Source organism: Macaca nemestrina, chromosome 3, assembly GCF_043159975.1.
Source record: "Macaca nemestrina isolate mMacNem1 chromosome 3, mMacNem.hap1, whole genome shotgun sequence".
NCBI classification, from domain to species: Eukaryota; Metazoa; Chordata; class Mammalia; order Primates; family Cercopithecidae; genus Macaca; species Macaca nemestrina.
Window position 1 is genome coordinate 7,402,100 of NC_092127.1, and position 19,361 is coordinate 7,421,460.

At 38.3% G+C, this 19,361-nt stretch overlaps 1 protein-coding gene across 19 annotated transcripts in view; it reads right to left on the reverse strand.

Annotated features, from left to right (window-relative positions):
* LOC105466614 (teneurin transmembrane protein 3) overlaps nt 1-19,361 on the reverse strand; it is a 2,765,046-nt gene that overhangs the window by 463,684 nt on the left and 2,282,001 nt on the right. For all 19 annotated transcript variants that reach the window (XM_071092800.1, XM_071092799.1, XM_071092798.1 and 16 more), the window contains one exon: nt 16,735-17,041. In XM_071092800.1, the coding sequence (XP_070948901.1) occupies nt 16,735-16,966 (232 nt within the window). In that variant the 5' untranslated portion in view covers nt 16,967-17,041. The remainder of the gene's footprint in view (nt 1-16,734; nt 17,042-19,361) is intronic.

Sequence of the window (19,361 nt, forward strand, 5' to 3'; positions counted from 1 at the left end):
GAAAGGTTTGTAAATGAAGGAAATTAGTAATTTTCTATTTTATAGTTTTGAATTTTTACTTTTCATGATAATTATTTCAATTATTTAAAAACATAATAAAGAAAAAATTAAAGCCTATCATCTTTCTAAAAAACAAATATATTTTCTTGATTTGCTGTTTAATAGCTTCTATTCAATAATTAGAAATTTAATTTATTGCCTCTTCTAGGGGAAGCTCAGTTTTAAAAATCCTTCCTCGTTTATTGTAAAGAAATGAAACTTCATGAGATACAAGGGAGCGTTTTCTCCTCCATTTCAATCCTTCCCTTTTCTTTATCATATATGGATTGTTTTAAAGGAGAATAACCATTCATTTCTCCTACAGTAACCTCAAAATTGAATATGGGAAAAAATGGATGAATAAATATAAATTTAATGCACATAAATAAAACAATCTGCAGCTGTCTTTAATTATTTTCCTTGGTGGTTGTGAGCTTGAATGGAACTATTTATTCTCAGGCATGGAGTGACTTTCCTTCATCAGTCAAGCAGAACGTAAAACTACAAATTGGGAGAGCATTTCTTATTAGGTGCTCGTTGAATCAGCGGCACCACCATGTCATCCAGAATTCTCTCTTTTGCTGTATTTGCAAAATGGTAAGACGATTCCACAACAAAAGAAGTATATGTGATTTTATTTCCAAATGCATATTTTATGGGACACTCCAAACTCTTTAACCTTTTATATTAAATGTGTCACCATTTGAACAAAATACCCATTCTTGAACATGCAATAGAAATTTCAGTGAGGGTACAAATCTTTATTCATAAGGCCCTACAAAAAACTGGTTTAAGAAATTAACTTCAAGTTCCACTAAATACCTTAAGGTCCCCACCCCATTTAAACTACTTACTTGATTTATCTATTAATGTGTTGTTAATACCCAAAACCACATTATTGACACCCATGAATTTCCAGAGGACACTGAAAATGCCCACCAGACACCACACTCATCATCTAACTGATTACTCAGAACACAAGTCTAATGGAAGCCACTGCAGGATATCCCCTCAGCAATCATCACAAATGCAGCTTTCAATGGAAATTGCAGGCTGGGCACTAAGCTGAACGTGAGGAGGTGGGTGAGAAGGGGAAACCCTAGGTATATTTGCAAGCCGAGAAGCCAGGACTAGAATGAATGACCCTAGAAAAGATGCATTTTCTTCAAGATAAAATTTGTGAGGCCTCCAGGGGAGGACGAACATATGGATATTGAACGGAAGGTTTAGTGGCCCAAATAAGAAAAATGAGGTTGTGAGTTGGCTGACGTATAAAGGAAGAGCATGTCTAAGGCCTGGAAATGAAGGACTTAATGGGGCAACCATAAACTAATTTCAGCAACCATCTGTAATTAAGAAATAACCTTAAAATACTTCTGTTTTTTTAAATCAAAAAAATTCTGAAAATAAAATTGCTTCTTATTTTTACTTAGAAATGACTTCTTTAGAACAATCCAAGGCCTGGCAATGATAATATGCCTGCAATATATCTGCTGATATCTGATAGTTGAACTGCAGTAGGTATTGGTATAAATACGCCTATGGTTTGGCATAAAGCGGCAGGTGTTTAATAATTGCGACTGAAGCGGCACCGCGGTGAGTCACACTGTGGATCCAAAATGGGCAACGTGGCAAGGAAGCAGATACAAGTTGAGCAGTAAGCTGGGGCTCAAGACATCAGACCAATGAAGGCCGAGGCAGGGGGAAAGGATTACCCCCGCTGCGTCCTGAGGAGGGCTGTAAGCTACATCTATCTACTCACACCTTCTGGTAGGTAATCCACAAAGCAGGTTGGCCACCGAGCCTGAAAGAAGCCCTTGCCTACTTAACAGCCAAAATTAGTTAACAATCAGTTAGGCAGGGGAGCTAAAAGAGGGAGCTAAGAGGAAAACCATTAACATGAAACAATGATAAACTAGAGCTATTTAACTTGTGTCTTTAAGTACAGAAATGTAAGGTTGAGTAAACATGACCATCTAAATCCTTTAATCCTGCCGCTGACATTTATAGTGACTGAGAAGGATTAATCATTTTGATCTCCAAATGAATCATTTTAAGCAGTTAATATTTAAAAGTAATAAACTTTGCAGTTGCAGTAATTAGCCCAGTGGATCTGATTAATGCTTCAGGTTTTTGTCTCTTTTCATAAAACTTGATTCTCACAAAAATAAGCTTTCTCAGCACCAGCATTTCAGAAAACATGAAAAGGGGTTTCAGATTCCTTTCGTTTTTGTCTGATGACAGAGGTGAGGGGGAACACTGGGGAAATGAAAAGTTTGGGGTCTAACTGGAAATTCATAGCAGCATTAAGTGCTGAATGGTGGGACCATATGGTCATATTTCTTTTGAAGTCTCGGATCAGTTCCCATTATTCACTATAATGGCATCCAAGACTAAACTAAATCTCAGTCTTTAAAATTAAAAGCATTTTCCTCTTGGCTCTCAAATCTTCCTCTTTCACAATTTCCAACATGTCTGAATGGTTAATAGATTTTCATAATGCAAAAAAATACAAATAAATAAAAATAAGAAGAGTAAGAAAAATAATTTATCCCATTTCACATCCAAAGCAGGATAAAATGGTTCAGAGACATTATTATTTTAATCAAAGGAGTTATTGACACTATTTTTACATCTGTCCAATGCTACCAGTGACATTCTAAAATTATATTTACAACCTTCATGTTATATATTTAAGAAATATGATTTCAATTCTTTTGACCTAGCCGGAACATTCAATGTATAGAAACATTTAAAAACTACTTATCATTTTAGTAATATTCTAATAAAACTGCCCCCCCCCCCCACCAAAAGTAGTCTATATCTAAGAGCTTAAAACGGGCTCTTTTTTATTTGGCAATTGATGAAAATATTTGAAGACCTGGTCCCATCTATGACACAAACTCTTTATTCTCTCAGTACAGTCCTGGATATGTTGTATATGCTATTATCTTAATGGGCAAAATGCCTTTATCCAACAAAACATTCTAGTACAATGACAGCAGAGGTTGTTTTTGAAAGATTGTGGTTATGGTTCAGTAGAGACAGTGCAACTCTGCTCCTGGCACCAAATCAAGTTTCACCCCTGTGGAAGCCGGGAAAATACAAACCCAAAACTTCCCATGTTCAACTACAGTTGTTTGAACATGCTGATTTTTGTTTTTGTTGTATTTATTACTATTTAGGTAAATTTCATAGGCAGTGAAATACACAGATCTAAAGTGGATACTTCCATGAGTTTTAACAAATGTACCCACCATGACCCCAAGCAAGATAAGGCACTTCTCCATCACTCCCACAAAGCTCTCCCGCACCCAGTCAATCCCCACCAAACAGGCAACCACCGTCCTGATTTCTTCTACAGAAGACTAGTTTTGTACGTTCTTGAACTTTATGTAAACAGAGTCCTACAAGATGTACTGAGGATCCTTCTGCTCAGTGGATCTTTGAGATTCTTCCACATTGTTGCAAGTATCTGTAGATCACTCTTTTGGGTTGCCAACTCATTTCTATTGCATTAATATACAACTATTATATCCATTCTCTCGGTGATTCCAATATGGGCCTATTATGAATAGAGCTGCTATGAATGTAAGATTTTATTTACTTTGGGTAAATATTAAGGAAATGAATTGCTGGATCCAGGGGGAGATGTTATTTTTAACTTTAGATAAGAAATTGCCCAACAGTTTCCAAAGCAGTTGTGTCATTTTTCACATGAAAGTTTCAGCTGTTCCACATCCTCAATATTTGGTGTTATGGGTCTTTTTAATTTTAGCCATTCTAGAAGACGAGTGGCAGTATTTCATTGTGGTTTTAATTTTCATTTCTCTGATGGCTAATGGTGTGGAGGATGTTTTCCACAGGCTTATTCATCACTTGTGTCTCTTTTCTGTGATGTTTCTATTAAAAGTTTTTTGCCCATTTAAAAATTTGGTTATTCATCTTTTGTTACTGATTTGTAGAAGCTCTTTATATATTCTAGAGACAAGTCCCTGTGATAGATGATAGATAATTTTCTCCCAGATTGTGGCTTTGCTTTTCATTTTCTTAAAGGTAATGTCTGATAAGCTAAACATTTTAATTTTGATTAAGTCCAATTTATCAATTTTTTTTCTTTTATATTTATTCCTCTTGTGACCTTTCTAAGATATCTTTGTCTATCTCATGTTTGTGAAGATGTTTAAGAACATATGTAGCTTTTTACTGTGATTTTCTAATAGAAACTAGACAGATAAAAGAGTAGAGTAGTAAAATGATTGAAATTAGATTCTAGTTTTCTTCTGGACCTAACTCACCAGCTGTTGTCTGAGTGAACATTTTAACAAGTTTGAGTCTCTGTATTCCTCATGTATACAATGGACTCAGAGGCTCTCAAAGATCTCCCAACCATATCAGTTTATGCAGAGGCAGAAATGGAACATGAAAGAAAAAATAGCTAAGAATAATAGCATCAAGAGTCCAAGGAGAAAAATGGAAAAGAAAAAGTTAAAATTTCCTTTAGCATTTGGAACTTTTGGTTTACATTTCATCCCTAAAATAAATCAAAAGCACAATGCTATGTTCTGATCTGGCTCCTCCCTTAAACACCATATCTGGAGTTCATCCTGAATTGAAAACCAAGCCATCAGGGCAGCAGTGACATTAACAAGCCAGATCTGGCTATCCGGAAAGGTGCTTTTCTTCTCCAACTCCCAAAGTGTAGAACCAACCTGCTGCAGTTCCGAAGCAGGAATTATTTTTGGCCTTTGACCTTTTGACTGAAAATTGGAAGGTGTTCCTTCACAGCTCCACTCTCAAATGCAACCTCTGTGAATATTTTGCAGTTTTTTTCTTTCAGTTTTTTATTGTTATTGTTTATTTCACATACTTTAATGAGAGCTTCTGTATAAAGTTTTGAGCACAGCTATTCATGAATTGCTACCTTTTTTTTTTTTTTTTTTTGGCTTCTTCCTAAGCCAGAACTTCAAAAACTATGTAGAAAGTCCTCACTTTAGGAATCTGTTGGGTTTAGAAGTTGATAAGGATCAGTATGTATTTTCCCATGAAAACAACATGGAGGATGCCAAGATGGAACACACAGGTCTTCTAAGTTATCTGTGTCTGAATGAAGAACTGGGTGAATTGTACTCTAGGGTATGGCTTCCATGTGTGAGACTGTCTCTTTGAACAAATTTACCCACCAGGAAGATTCCGCCTACAGTGGCCGCTTCCATTGATTTCCTGCTTACCAAGTGGGGAGAAACTTCCTAGGCAAATCCCCTGGATATATGAATGCTCAATGGAAGATGCCAGGATAGCAGCTGTATAGTAGGGATGTAGAATTTGGAATTAGCTACCGCCTTTCCCACACTAATAGGAAAATCAATTCTCCTTTTCACGTTTATTGATCATGTGAATTTCTCTTTTGTGAATTGTCTATGCAAGACATTTCCCCTTGGGCTGTTTATCTTTCTGTTTTCAAACTGTAATAGTCATTCAGTATATAATAGATATAGACATTATAGATGTCACCAGAATTATCAATATATTTCCCAATGTAGTGATTTTGTTTCTGGGTATTTTAATTTATATGTAAAAGGTTTTAAATGTTAAAACTAATCATTTAAGTCTATCTTTTCTTCTGGGTTTTCTGTTAGAAACATTCTAATTTTGTATTAGAAAGTTTCTCCCCTACTCTTGAAGTGTACATAGAGTCCCTGGGATAGGCTGTGTGGATTCAAACCACTTTCTTCTTGCCACCTTTATTATAAGGACTGGAAAGCAAAAATAGAAAATGCTTCGTCTTCTCGTGCAGCTAAGTATGGTCATGGATAACAGTTCTGAAAAGAGAGAGGTAGCGAGAAGTCTCAGGGGGGTAAAATGAATAGTCCAATGTAGAGTAGGCCTTCCTACCTGTGTGTTCATTCTTATTCCAACAGGAATATGAAAGCACAGCTGCCACCTGAGCACCAAGGGGACAAAAGCTACCTGCTAAGAATGACAAAGATGAAAAAGATAGAGAGATGCCTTAATGATATCTTTAAGCCCTGGCTAGACAGTCTATCTCTGAAATTCTTCTTTAATAAGAAAATGATTCTCTTCAGTTTTTGAGCTGAAGTTTCCTGCTACTCATGGCTCAAGTCATTCCTATCTTACTCAGTCTCCCAAATTAACTTCTAGAATTCTTGCTTTATTTTTTACATTTGTCTTTAATCCATCTTAATTTATTTTTGAATATGCTGAGAGATATGGGTCCAATTTTATATTCTTCCAGATGGATAACCAGTTGTGCCAGCACCATTTATCAAATCCCACTGAATAGAAAAACCTTTTTTTTTTGTTTTATGTTAAATTTCCCTATATACTAGAATCTATTTCTGAAATTTTTATCTATTCCATGAACCTACTTGTCTTTATTTTTGCCCATATCATATAGACACGATTACAGCAGCTTCATAATACTTTTGAAAATACATATTAAGTCCATTTTGTCCTCACTATTTGACTTTTAAATGTGGTTTTGACTATTTCCAGATGTTGAAAATATCAATTTATGATCACTTGAATTTTAAGATAAATTTGAAGATCACTCACTCCAGTTAAAATTAACCCTAACCCACTGGAATTCTATGTGATATCCTTAACTTCTATGCATTTATTTGGGGAGAATTCATACTCTTATGGTACCATCTTCCCATCCTAAAGCATTGATTATTTATTTAGATCCTGTTTTATGTCTTTTTAATAATATTTTATAGATACCTTCATATTAGGTCACGTAGCATGCTTGCAAAATTTATTCCAAAGAATTTTATAAAGCCTGTTGCCTTTGTGATAGGAATTTTTTTTCTGACTTCCAAGCAGTAGATATTAATAACAGGTATTAGGCATTATTCTAAGCAGTTTACATATATTAACTCATTTTATCCTCAACAAACTACAGCACAATCTATGAATAATGAAAATGGAGGCAGAGAGAAATTATGTAACTTGTACAAAAAAGTTCCTTGGCCAAGATTAGGTAACCTGCCAGTCAGCTAAGGCAAGGCAGACCTGGGATTCACACACAGGTCATGTGGATTCAGAACCTACATTCTCCACCATTATACTATATGATCTACACTGTCTATATATTTATTTTGTATTCATCCAAATACCAAATTCACTTCAAATTCTTTTTTTTTAATTTCTAGAGACACATGGTTTTTGTATGCATACAATCATATCTTTAACAAAAGTACTGACTTTAACTTTTTCCAAAATATATATCAATTGTTTAATTTTCTTATTACAATTGCTAAAACATCTAAAACAATTTTGAATAATAATTGTGAGCATAGGTAAACCTTTCTTATGTTCCTATTTCTATTGAAATGTCCTAGAATCTCACTTTGTAGAATGCTGTTTAATGTCTTGAATGATCATATCAAATATTACTACCACGTTGAAGTGTTTTTTCTTCTTGTGAGTTTATTTGAATAAAGAATGGTTTCTAAATTTTTTCCAAAACTTGTAAATCATCTATTGATACGATCATGTTTTTCTACTTTGGTTTATTAATCTAATTATGGTAGATTTCTGAACACCAAAAAATCATTGTATATTCAGCAAGGATTAGTAACCACTTGGTTATTAATTTGGTCTAGCATATTATTCTTTTTATATATTGCTGGATTCTTAAATGCAAATATTTGTTTTGAATTCTTACACACCTACTGAAAAGCAATTTCGGTAGGTAAAGCAATTTATATATGATTTCTTTTTTTTGTACTATTCTAATCAAGTTTAGTTATTAAGGTTATGCCAACTTCATAACATGAACTTTGATGCCTTCCATCTGTTGTGAATGGTGGTGTTGAATAGATTTTTAAACATTAAACTTAGTCGTACTTTGAAGGTTATGTAAAATGTACCTAGGAACATATCGGGCCCTTTGAAACGGTCTCTCTTTTAATCACCTTTCTCATCTTGTCTGAAATAATTGGTGTTGACAAGTTTGCTCCATGCTCTGAAATCTTTTGGGGTTAATCATATTTTCTGAGAAAAAATAAATTCCTCTAGATTTTTCAAATTTATTGCTTGGAATAATAGCTCCTCTTTAGTTGTTACAGTCTTTTTAGGATCTCTTCTCATTTTTGTTCTCATTATTTCTTAATCAGGATCACAGGTGCTTTCTATTTTATTAGCCTTTTTAAAGACTTAGCTGTTTTGTTTGCTTTAAATGTCAGCTATATCTTATGTACCTCTTTCTACTTCCTCTGATTTATTTTCCAGACATTGTACTCTACTCATTTCTTTCTTTTGTTTTTTTTCTTTTTTTGAGATGGAGTCTTGCTCTGTCGCCCAGGCTGGAGTGCAGTGGTGCGATCTCAGCTCACTGCAACCTCCACCTCCCAGGTTCAAGCAATTCTCTTGCCTCAGCCTCCCGAATAGCTGGGATTACAGGCACGCACCACCACGCACAGCTAGTTTTTGTATTTTTAGTAGAGACAGGGTTTCTCCATGATGGCCAGGCTGGTCTCGAACTCCTGACCTCAGTTGATTCGGCCACCTCAGCCTCCCAAAGTGCTGGGATTACAGGTGTGAGCCACTGTGCCCAGCCTGAACTCCATTTCTTAAATGTATAGTACATTCCTATTTTGTTGGTCTTTGTTCTTGATTTCTTCACAAGGTTTTTCCTATGATATGACTTTCACTGTCTCCCATACATTTTGGAAGTAGACTTTTCACTGCTCTTGATTGCTTTTTATCGTAGTCCAGGGACATCATAATCCAAGGGGCAAAAGTGTTTTTCTTCATTTATCTTTTTGTTATTTATTTCTAATTTTACCACATTTTATGATAAAATGTTTTGGCTTATAAAAGCTATTTTCTGAATTTTTTATGTTTTTTTTTTGTGGCCAAACACATAATCAGTTTCTGCTACTACTGGCCATAGAAATATAAAAAATTGTATCATTTCTATCTGACAGTTGTAAATTTCTGTATATATACCTTAGTTAAAATTTTTGATTAATATTATATGATTGCGGTCTTATTTTTGTCTTTTAGATCTGCCTGATTCTGAAGGAAGTTAATCAAAATATCTCACCATTAATGTGTTTTAACAATCTTTCTTTTTAAATAGTTTTTGCTTATAAATTTAGCTACTATATTATTGTTTAATGTATGTATTTTAAGAATGTTCTTCTTCTGCACAGTATGCCTTTTATCACTTACCCAATGGTCCTTTTTATCCTGTTGAGAGTTTTTAGTCTTAAATTCCATCTTTCCTGATATTAATACTGCCATTCCTCCTTTCTTTTTGTTTGTATTCACTTAATGTGTCTTTATTCTCAACAACTTTCTTTACCATTTTAAGTGTACGTCTTATAAACACCAATAACTTTTATAAACCAAATGAGTAGTTCATGTCAAAATGCAGTACATTTATTTATTTTATTTTTTGGAGACAGAGTCTCGCTCTGTCGCCCAGGCTGGAGTGCAGTGGCATTGACCTTGGCTCACCACAACCTCCATCTCATGGGTTCAGGCGAGTCTTGTGCCTTAGCCTCCTGAGTAGCTGGGACCACACGCCCCTGCCACCGCACCTGGCTAATACTTGTATTTTTAGTAGAGACCGGGTTTCTGTATGTTAGCCAGGCTGGTCTTGTACTCCCAGCCTCAAGTGATCCATCCACCTCGGCATCCCAAAGTGCTGGGATTACAGGCGTGAGCCACCGCACCCAGCCAAAATACAGTATATTTAAATTTTAGGTAATAGGTAATAGAGTAGATTTGACTCCTTTCATCTTGTTTTTTGATTATTCATGATTTTTCCTGTTTCCTTTTTTCCCTTGGAGCTGCTTTTGCTAAATTGGTCAGATTGCTACTCAATCCCTTTCCTCACTGCTAATTAGGTGGGTCTATTGTCCTCTTTTCATTGTATTAATGATTACCTTCCCACTCCTGACATTCATATTCAAATATATGTTTCTCATTGTCATAGGAATGCAAGATAGCAATTATTTCCCTCCACTAAAGCTCTGTTTCGTAACTGTTTCCCCACTCTCCCTCTTCAGATGAGATGAGAATTTGGAACACTTTTACTTTTCTACTTTCCTCCAACTACTGGATTTTGCTGAGATAGGTAAATGCTTTTAGTTCCAGCCTTCCGTTAAGGTTTCTCGTGTAGTGCTTCTGACACATTTCTGGTTGCTCTGTCATCATCGTTTGAGATTTAACTATATACACCGTAGAGCTGCTTTCTCATCATTGTCTCCTCTTTGCAGGTCATGATGCTGATTCAGTTGCTATTTCTTCCTGAGTACTTCCTCAGATGGTGTATGTACGTTGTTGACATGGTCTCTCAATCCCAGCATTACCTCAGTATCTTTCATTTACTCTGAGAGATATATGCTATCGACGGGGTTCAGGACATGCTACCCAAAACATGGCATCTTGGCATTTGAGAAAACAGCAGAAGCAGGAAGGCCACTCTCACTTTCCCCTTGCCCTTCTCCCCTGAAGGAAGACGTAAGATCCTCATCCAAGAGCTGCCCTCCCTATATGAGGAGGAAGGAACATCCATATCTGAAGACACAAGGACACAGAGAAGAATCTGAACAAACGGGCCTTGCCCAGTTCCTCCCAGTTTATCATCATTCAACCCCTGTGTCCAATCATACTTCTCGGTGACTGTCCACTCTTCATCCAACCGTGCACAAAAATACACAAGTTTACCCATTTCTTTCGGTGTTCATTTCCTTATGAAGGGTCTTGTGTCACCGAAAACTTACGTTAAATGAATTTGTGTGCATTTCTCTTGTTAAGCTATCTTTCGTTATAGGGGCCTTAGTCATGAACCTAGTGACGCATGGGAAAAGAAATCTTTCCTCCCCTACAGTATCTTCTCTGCAGATAAGATCTCTGGGTTGCCTTTTTTTTCCCCTCTCAGTAGGTGTTATTCCACTGTTTTCAAGCTTTTGTTGTTGCAGATGAGAAATTCATTATTGGTGTCATTTATTTTTAGTAAGTAAAAACAAGTAACCTGCCTTTTCTCTGTGGAACCTTGTAAACTCTCTTTATCCTTGAAGTTAAAGAATTTTTCTAGAATGTGCTTCAGTTTGTGTGTGTGCATGTGCGTTGTCTTCTTAATTTTATCTGAAATTCTCTTTTCTGTTTTGAGTTGTTTCTTCTACCTGGTCTTCAAAACCACTAACCTCTCTTCTTCAACTAATCTGTTGTCATTTTTAGTTTGTAAATTATGATTGTAATTTTTTTCTCCAGCATTTGGTGGCCATTGTTTGTTTTGTTGTTGTTGCTTTTTTGTTGTTATTGTTCTGGGATTTCTGCACATGCTTTAGTTACGATGTTTTATTTTGGTTATTTTGGTTCAGGTTGTCTTATCTCCATTGTTCATTTTCATTATAAGCTTCTTAATCTATTTCTTTTTTTGCATCTTATCCCACTTCCTGCGTGCTGGGTGCCATTAAATTTGTTGTTTTCCTGAGGTGCTTTAAGAAAGAGTGGGAAATCCTGTTAAATTCCTGGAATGAACATCTCTACTGTTTGGTTTTCTCAGATGGCATTCTCACCATATCAGACGGAGAAACGCATCTGTTCAGGCTTCCCCAGCTCCTGACGGCCCAAGGAAACCAGCTGCTCCCACAAGGCAACATTTGCCCAAGCGGAGGCCATGGGAGGGGCAGGCCAGTCTCTCTCTGGAACCACCAGGCCACAGCATTCTTCTTGACCTTCATATTAGGGCTTCACCCCATTCCACGCTCTCATCTGGCACAAAGCAGAAAGCACCTGCACCAGCTTGGTCCTTCAGGATCCTAACAGAGTTGCAGATCTCATGTGTACCCTCGATCACTGCTCAGCTCACAGGAGGCAGGGAGTCCGCTGGGAGATGAGTGGATGAGCCCTATTCCAGCCACCATCATGCCAGAATCCAAGATACATATTTACAGGAACATTCAGACTGCTCCTCTAATGTCCTTTTGTTTCCTCACAAGGGCTATCCTTGGTAAGGGGCAGATCTAGCATCTGGAATGTTTGCATACAAGATGGGCTAGCACTCAGGATGCAGCCCATAAGGGAGGTCCGGCAGTGAGGAATGAGAGCTTGTGGGATCAATTTCCCTCTTCTCTTTCTTTCCTCTTCCCAGTGGAATCCCCCAAACTACACTTGAACTGGCCTTGAACCAGAAAGGCCAGGAGGTGAGCAGAAGCCATGCTTCTGGGGGCTGGGGGTGCTCAGCATTACTGATGAAGGTAAGAATGAAGAGATGGCATGGCCCAAACAGGGGAGTTTCTGCGAGTGGGGCCACGCTGTCAGCAAAGGCCAGAGATGAGGCACAATTAGAAATCAATCGGTGCCTGTTGTTGTCAATCTGCCTTCCTCCTTTCCTTCCCTTCTTTGCAAATTTATTTTGTTTTAATTTCAGTAATGTATAAATATAGATATCATGGTGTTTTTCAAATTTAAAAACAGAGTCCTGGCTGGGTGCAGTGGCTCACGCCCATAATCCTGCACTTTGTGAGGCCTAGGTAGGCGAATCACCTGAGGTCAGGAGTTCCAGACCAGCCTGGCCAACATGGCGAAGCCTCATCTCTACTAAAAATACAAAAAGTAGCTGGGCATAGTGGCAGGTGCCTGTAATCCCAGCTACTTGGGAAGTTGAGGCAGGAGAATTGCTTGAACCCGGGAGGCAGAGGTTGCAGTGAGCCGAGATCATGCCATTTCACTCCAGCCTGGGAGACAAGTGAGATTCCGTCTCAAAACAAAAATAAAAACAAAAACAAAAAACAGAATCCTTCCTCTCCATTGCCATTCTACAAATAAAGAATAGATGGTGTTCTTCACAAGTTAAAATTCTTAAATTCACAACCCCAACACTGATTATTGACTAACTCTTATACAATTTGGGTTAGGGCCCCAAAGTGGTTCTTTTCAGGCTTATGACTCAGTGAAACAAATGTATTCTTCCTTCCAGACATCATCTCTTTTCAAGGTTCACCCTCATGGGCCGTGTTCCTTGTTGGAATTGATAAGTGTTTGGTCAAGAATACTACAGGCCATGTGCATAGCCCAGAGAGCTGCAGCAGAGAAACAACGTTCTTTTATTTTACCACTTCTCCAAAAGCTGTGTGATGATCCTATGCAGCTGTTTCATAAGAAATTTGTCTGACCTGATGGAATAACTTTTCTTCAAAGATTAATAAAAGAAAATAGCATTCAAGAATGCAAAACAAGCCATTGTTACCCCAAACTCATCCTCACCTACAGCAAGCTCCACAGCTGTTCAAAGAGCAACTATTTCCATCACCAACAAACGACATGAAGAGATTTAAAAAGAGAAAGAGATCTATGTGAGATCCCGTCAAATTACACAATGACTGTGAAGATGAAATGATCCCCAGCATTACGCTATCTAAATATAACATGTAATTAACAGTAGTCACCTGCCAGTCAGTAAGGCCATACAAAACCATTAAAATCAAGTTTGATAATTAGACATAAAATTGGTCAATTAGAAATGTAAAAACATCATATTTCTCGATTTGAATTCTCCATATAATTGCACCAACAGAATCCCTGCTTGTCCCTTTCTCTAGCTGAAGCCGCATTTCCCTGTGTCATTCAAGGAGTAAATGGATATAGGACTGATCGGCTGTTTTAAAACTCCATGGACAAAAAAAGCGAAATTAGCATGACTCTTTGGAATTGTTTCAAAGATATTTGGCTACTATGAATATTTTTCATCTTTCATTTTTATTGCCTATATGATGTCAGTAGCTGTGGCAGGAAGCACATTTTGTCAATTAAATAATTAATCCCATAGCATAATAGTCCATGAGGAAAAATTGACATTTGTCAGGTTCAAAGACAATGAAAGCCTGGAAGGATTTTACATTATGCTTACTCAAGAAAAACATGATCTGATAGCAGACTTCCCTTACTCATTTCTCTCCTACACCTGCCACTCCCACTACAAATACTCCCCACATCAAACCACAGGAAGGAGACAGTATCTGCAATGCCACCCTCACGCTCATCCTCATTCACCCAATTACAAAATCATATCAATTTTATTTCCTAAATATGCCTGCAGTCTCTGCACACCTCACTATCTACACCATGAACATTTTATTTCAAAATTGACTAAAACGGGCTGGGCGTGGTGGCTCACACCTGTTATTTCAGCACTCAGGGAGGCCCAAGTAAGAGGGCTGCTTGAGGCCAGGAGTTTTGAGACCAGTCTGAGAAACAAGCAAGACCCTGTCTCTATTAAAACAAAATGTCTTTAAAATTCGCCAGGCATGGTGTGGTGTGCACTTACGATTCCAGCTACTCAGGGGGCTGAGGCAGGAGGATCTTTCGAGCCCAGGAGCTGTAGGCTGCAGTGAGCTATGACTGCCCCACTGCAGTTCGGCTTGGGCAACAGACTGAGACCTTGTCACTAAATAAATAAATAATAATAATAATAGACTTAAAAAATTGATTCCAATAAACCAAAGGGTGATATTTTACTGAGTTGCCTGTTTTTCACTGTGGCAACTGCACAGAGATTAGAAGCCAGGCCAGAGTCGGGCAAGCTTGGGCTCAAGTTCCAGCTGAATTTCAGGAGCCATGGGATCTCCAGCCTCTCCAAACCTCATACGTCTCAACCTGTGAAAAGACTATGCTACCAGGACCCACCTTAGCAGGGGGCTGCACACTCCTGCCTAGGGCGCTGACCAGCACGTAGGCAGCATTAGCTGTAACTAGCAGTCCATCCCATCTATGTTTCTACAAAGCTCGGATTCACACACGTCAAGTGACGTGCAGTGCCATCACACACCGTGTGTGCACTTCTCCATTCACTTCTGCTCTCCAGCAAGGCCTCCCTGGCCGCCTGGCACACTTTCTGTTTCCTCTGCCCCTTCGTATTCTGCAGTCCTTGGCTTGGAAGGAGTGAGGAACAACACTATTTGGCCCCCCTAAGAACTTCCGTTTCAGGGCTTCTACAAATGCTACCGCCAGGTTGTCAACAACAGTCTGCGCTGGATTAAGGCTGTCTAGGAGGAGAACGGTTCCGTGTGCTATTTTTAACCTGTGTAGGCATCATCTGTGCTGCCAAAAAGAAATGCTTGCCTGGGGTGGAGATGACCCCCAAATGCTGTTGTTTCCTTCAAATAATATTCCACAGTGTGGAGTTTGGGGTTTTTTTCTTTTCTTTTATTATTATTATTATTATTATTTTTGTTTTCCTACAGGGCACTAAAGAGTTATTTTTGTTACAAAAAGCAAGACTTTACATTCGGTCCAGATCGTACGCATTTCTACACTACTTTTTTTAAATTGTTGTACTATTTTTTAAATTGTTGAAAAAATGTACACTGATCATCTATTTCAGCTGGGCAGATGATACGAAAAAATGGGTTTCAAATGACAATACAGTGTACAAGCAACTAACAGTACATACCTCAAATATGTGTTGTATCTCCCCTGAAAAACCGATGAAAAATTTTAAGCTATTTTGTCCCTTTTCATAAAATTTGATACCAGTAATTAGTAAGGCATGCTTTAGGGTATAAAAATCTCTCCTTAGCAAATCAAATGAGTTTTCTTTGATGTAAACTGGCTTGGGTGAGTGAACACTGTTTCAATCTAGTTAGAATGGCTCTTTGCACAATGCAGGGAAGAAAAGAACCATGGAAAATTTTCAAACTTTTGAACGATTTATTGCATTATTACTTTTTCTTCAATGTGTTCCTGCCCAGTATCAAACTGTTAGTCACACTGTCTGTACGGTGATTGGAAAAGAATGAATATATTCTTTATTATTAAAGTTTAATTTATTTTTCCTCATTTCCAGATTAAATTAGCTAAGGGATGCTAAGTTATGTGTAAATTATACTGCACATTAGAAATGTAAGAGGATTTTATTTTTATTAATCTTGCCCACATCTCAAGACTGTATTAGAAGAAACAAAATATAACTACGTATGTCTAATAAAAATAACCTACTGTCTTAAGAGTGGAAATGGGTAGGTTTAGGATAGTGAAGTTACAGGAGTCATGATTCCACTGGGAGCATCCTCAGGCCAAAACCAGTGTAAAAATGTTCCACAGATATATGCGAATGAGCAAACCCTAGTGGATTATATGGTGGGAAACCAGGAAGTGTTAAGGTATAAACTTAATTTACTGGGTTGCCTGGGAGAAAGACAACGGCAGCTTTCCGTGGCAGGCTCTTGTGTGAATCAGACAGAGGCAAACAGCAGGGCTGCTCGGGTGCTGAGATGATCTGGGATAACAAGCCACACTTTCTTGTGAGGGAAAGGTGGGTTTCTTCACCAACAGCTCCTGTTCTCCTTGTACGGGTTCTAACCACAGATACAATGGCTGTGAGCACCTTCATTCAACTAAAAGGGAGCCCCAGAGACTGGAGTTTCAAGTTTACACAAGTTTGCACAAACGCTTGGACCATAAGCAGAATCATAAACCTCATGTATAGCAGATGAGGCTTTGGAATTCTCCACGTGTCAGTGCCTGTGCCTGGGGGGCCAATGTGCCCAATTGGCGGCTTTCTACCTCTCCTCTGGAATACTGTGTGATCCTCTAATATCTCAAAATCACAATCAGCAGATGGAACACCAAAGTCAGAAAACAGACATGTCACCTTGACACCTACGAGTTAGCAACATGTGAGCATTGCCTTATTTTACTAGGACAGTTACCCACCTTGTCTAGTGAACTCGTCTGCTTCTCTGTGAACCAAATCCTTCACTCTGTTGCCATAAAGCAGCCGCGAGGAATCATGATCAAAAGCTTTCAGTGTCTCGCTGGAGCTGTAGGACTTCTGTGTGGGTACCCGACACTCCTCATTGTCTGCGGAGGAATTGGTGTAGCGCCGTTCTTTCTCTCGTCTGCTCTTGGTCAGGGAGCAATAAGGCCTGCGTTCTTTCACATCCATACTTCATTCCTTCTGTGTGCACATCAGTCCTGCTGGTGACAACTTAGGCTCGGGGTTCAAGTCTCATTGGCCTCTCTGTAAAGATACAAGGTTTGCATGATGTCAGCATGACGTCCACCTAAAAACTGGCTACTCTCTACCCTTCTCGATCTGGGATGGTAGGAAACAATAGTATTGCTTACCTAGGAAACTGGCTTTCAACAAGAAATTCGTATTTCTGAAATTAGTGTAAAATATTTTGTATCTCCAAGAGGTGAAGCACGCTTTCTGCTGGTGAGGGCTTTGAGTGTTTATTGAAGCTACTGTATCTGATTTACCCCACTAGTACAAAAAATAATTGGAAGCTCACCCTCAAATTTCACTACAGAAACCAGCTAAAAATTGGCTTCAATAGTTTGTTAAATTTTCCACAATGGAAAAGTTAGAATGGCTTTTTCTCTTTATAGCATTTCTCCGTTCAAAATAAATTCCCTTTCTTTTTCTTATAAATGTACACTATTTTTTTCTTTTTCAATGTATTTTAAAGAGCAGGAGCAAATTGGGAAATTCTTGCTACTGAACTTTTTTTTTTTTTTTTTTTAAATATATCTTACAAAGACTCTTTCTTCAGAGGGCACAATTTTCATGTTTTAAGAACTCAAATGTCTTGAATTGCGGAAAAAGCTGGTCCTCCTCCCACACCAGTCTGCTTAAAATGCATTTTCCTCTCTAGCAAAAGAATTTAATCAGCACTATCCTGATATTTAAGGTAATTCAAGTGGCTAATTTGATGGGGGGAGTTTCCTGCAACTTCACGAATAAGGAAGTCAAATGGTGTTTCTCTGCTTAAAAACTCTCTATTTCCTGAATTTGCTGAACTGACAGTGGAAAGGGTGGGTGGAAAAGGTCTGCGGCAAAAGACTGGGGCCTTCAAGAGGTAGAGTGGCCCAGGACTAATCTGCATTTCAAATGGTCCTCCTTTGTCTTTATTCCTTCTCCTTTTGTCTCTCCTTTTAATCTGAAGGACCCTGAAGGCTTTATCTTCAGCCCTTAGTGTTTTCTTCCCACCCCACTAAATTCACTTTTTCCTATATTCACTTTTTCTTTGAGTGATTCCATAGTCAACTTGAAATCAATGGTTCCCAGCTGGCCCCAGGCCTTCTCCTTGGTTCCCGTAGTATCCTTCGGACTGACTGCTGTTGAGAAAGTAGTTTCTTCACTTCCAAAAAAAGTGAGTCCCTCTCTCAAAGAATCAGTGTCTCTGGTCTCGGTCTCAGTCTCTCTGTCTCTGTCTGTCTCTTTCTCTCTCTCTCCCCCACTCTCTCCAGCATGCACTGTCAGCATACACACCACACAGCTCATTAATGTGCTTCCAACTTGGAGCCTTGTGGCTGACTCTCTCCCATGTCAACTCAGCTTATCCTGGAGTTGTCAACAATTCTTGATCCTTTCTGTTGTAACATTACAAATGTTCCCCTCACTTTCAAAGTTTTGCCTTCCATCAGCTACAAGAAGAGTGGCAAGACTCCCTGGGCTGGAATAACCACAGAGTTCCAGAGCCCAGACCTGGGAAGGTTTGGAGTGTTCCTCCCTGCTATGTCTTCAACCAAATCATACCCTCCTCTCGCCATGTTGCCAATGAAGGGTTCCCCTGTGGGGTTCCATATTTCTCTGCTTCCAAATATCGATATTGCTACCAAATACCGAGCTGTTCAAAGCAGTTGCTAACATTTTAGTTTAGTCTTGGAATATATCTTGATTTCTCTACCTTTGTCTTCTTTTCCATGAATGTGATTTTTATTTTAAAAAACGATTTTTCACTGACCCCTCTGATTCATTACTCTATTATTATATTTACAAATTCAATAGCTCCTAAGAGAAACTGAATTTCTCCTGTTGTACCTTTCCTTTCAATCTTAAATTGAAATAATAAACATTTTCAAGGTATGGTGACAGATCATTTTTATACAAAAGGATTAAAACAACTTACCAATTCACTCTTTTTATTCCAACAAAGAGAAGTATTTTTTTAACTTATTTTTTTTTAATTTAATTTTTTTTTTTTTTTTTAGAAGGAATCTCGCTCTGTTGCCCAGGCTATAGTGTAGTGGCGCGATCTTGGTTCACTGCAACCTCCGCCTCCCAGGTTCAAGCAATTCTCCTGCCTTAGCCTCCCAAGTAACTGGAACTACAGGAGCTCGCCACCACATCCAGCTATTTTTCTGTATTTTTAATAGAGATGGGGTTTCACCAGGTTAGCCAGGATGGCCTTCATCTCCTGGCCTCGTGATCTACCCGCTTCTGCCTCCCAAAGTGCTGGGATTACAGGCGTGAGTCACCGCTCCCAGCCAAGAGATTTTATTTTATTATTATTATTATTTTGAGACAGAGTCTTGCTGTGTTGCCCAGGCTGGAG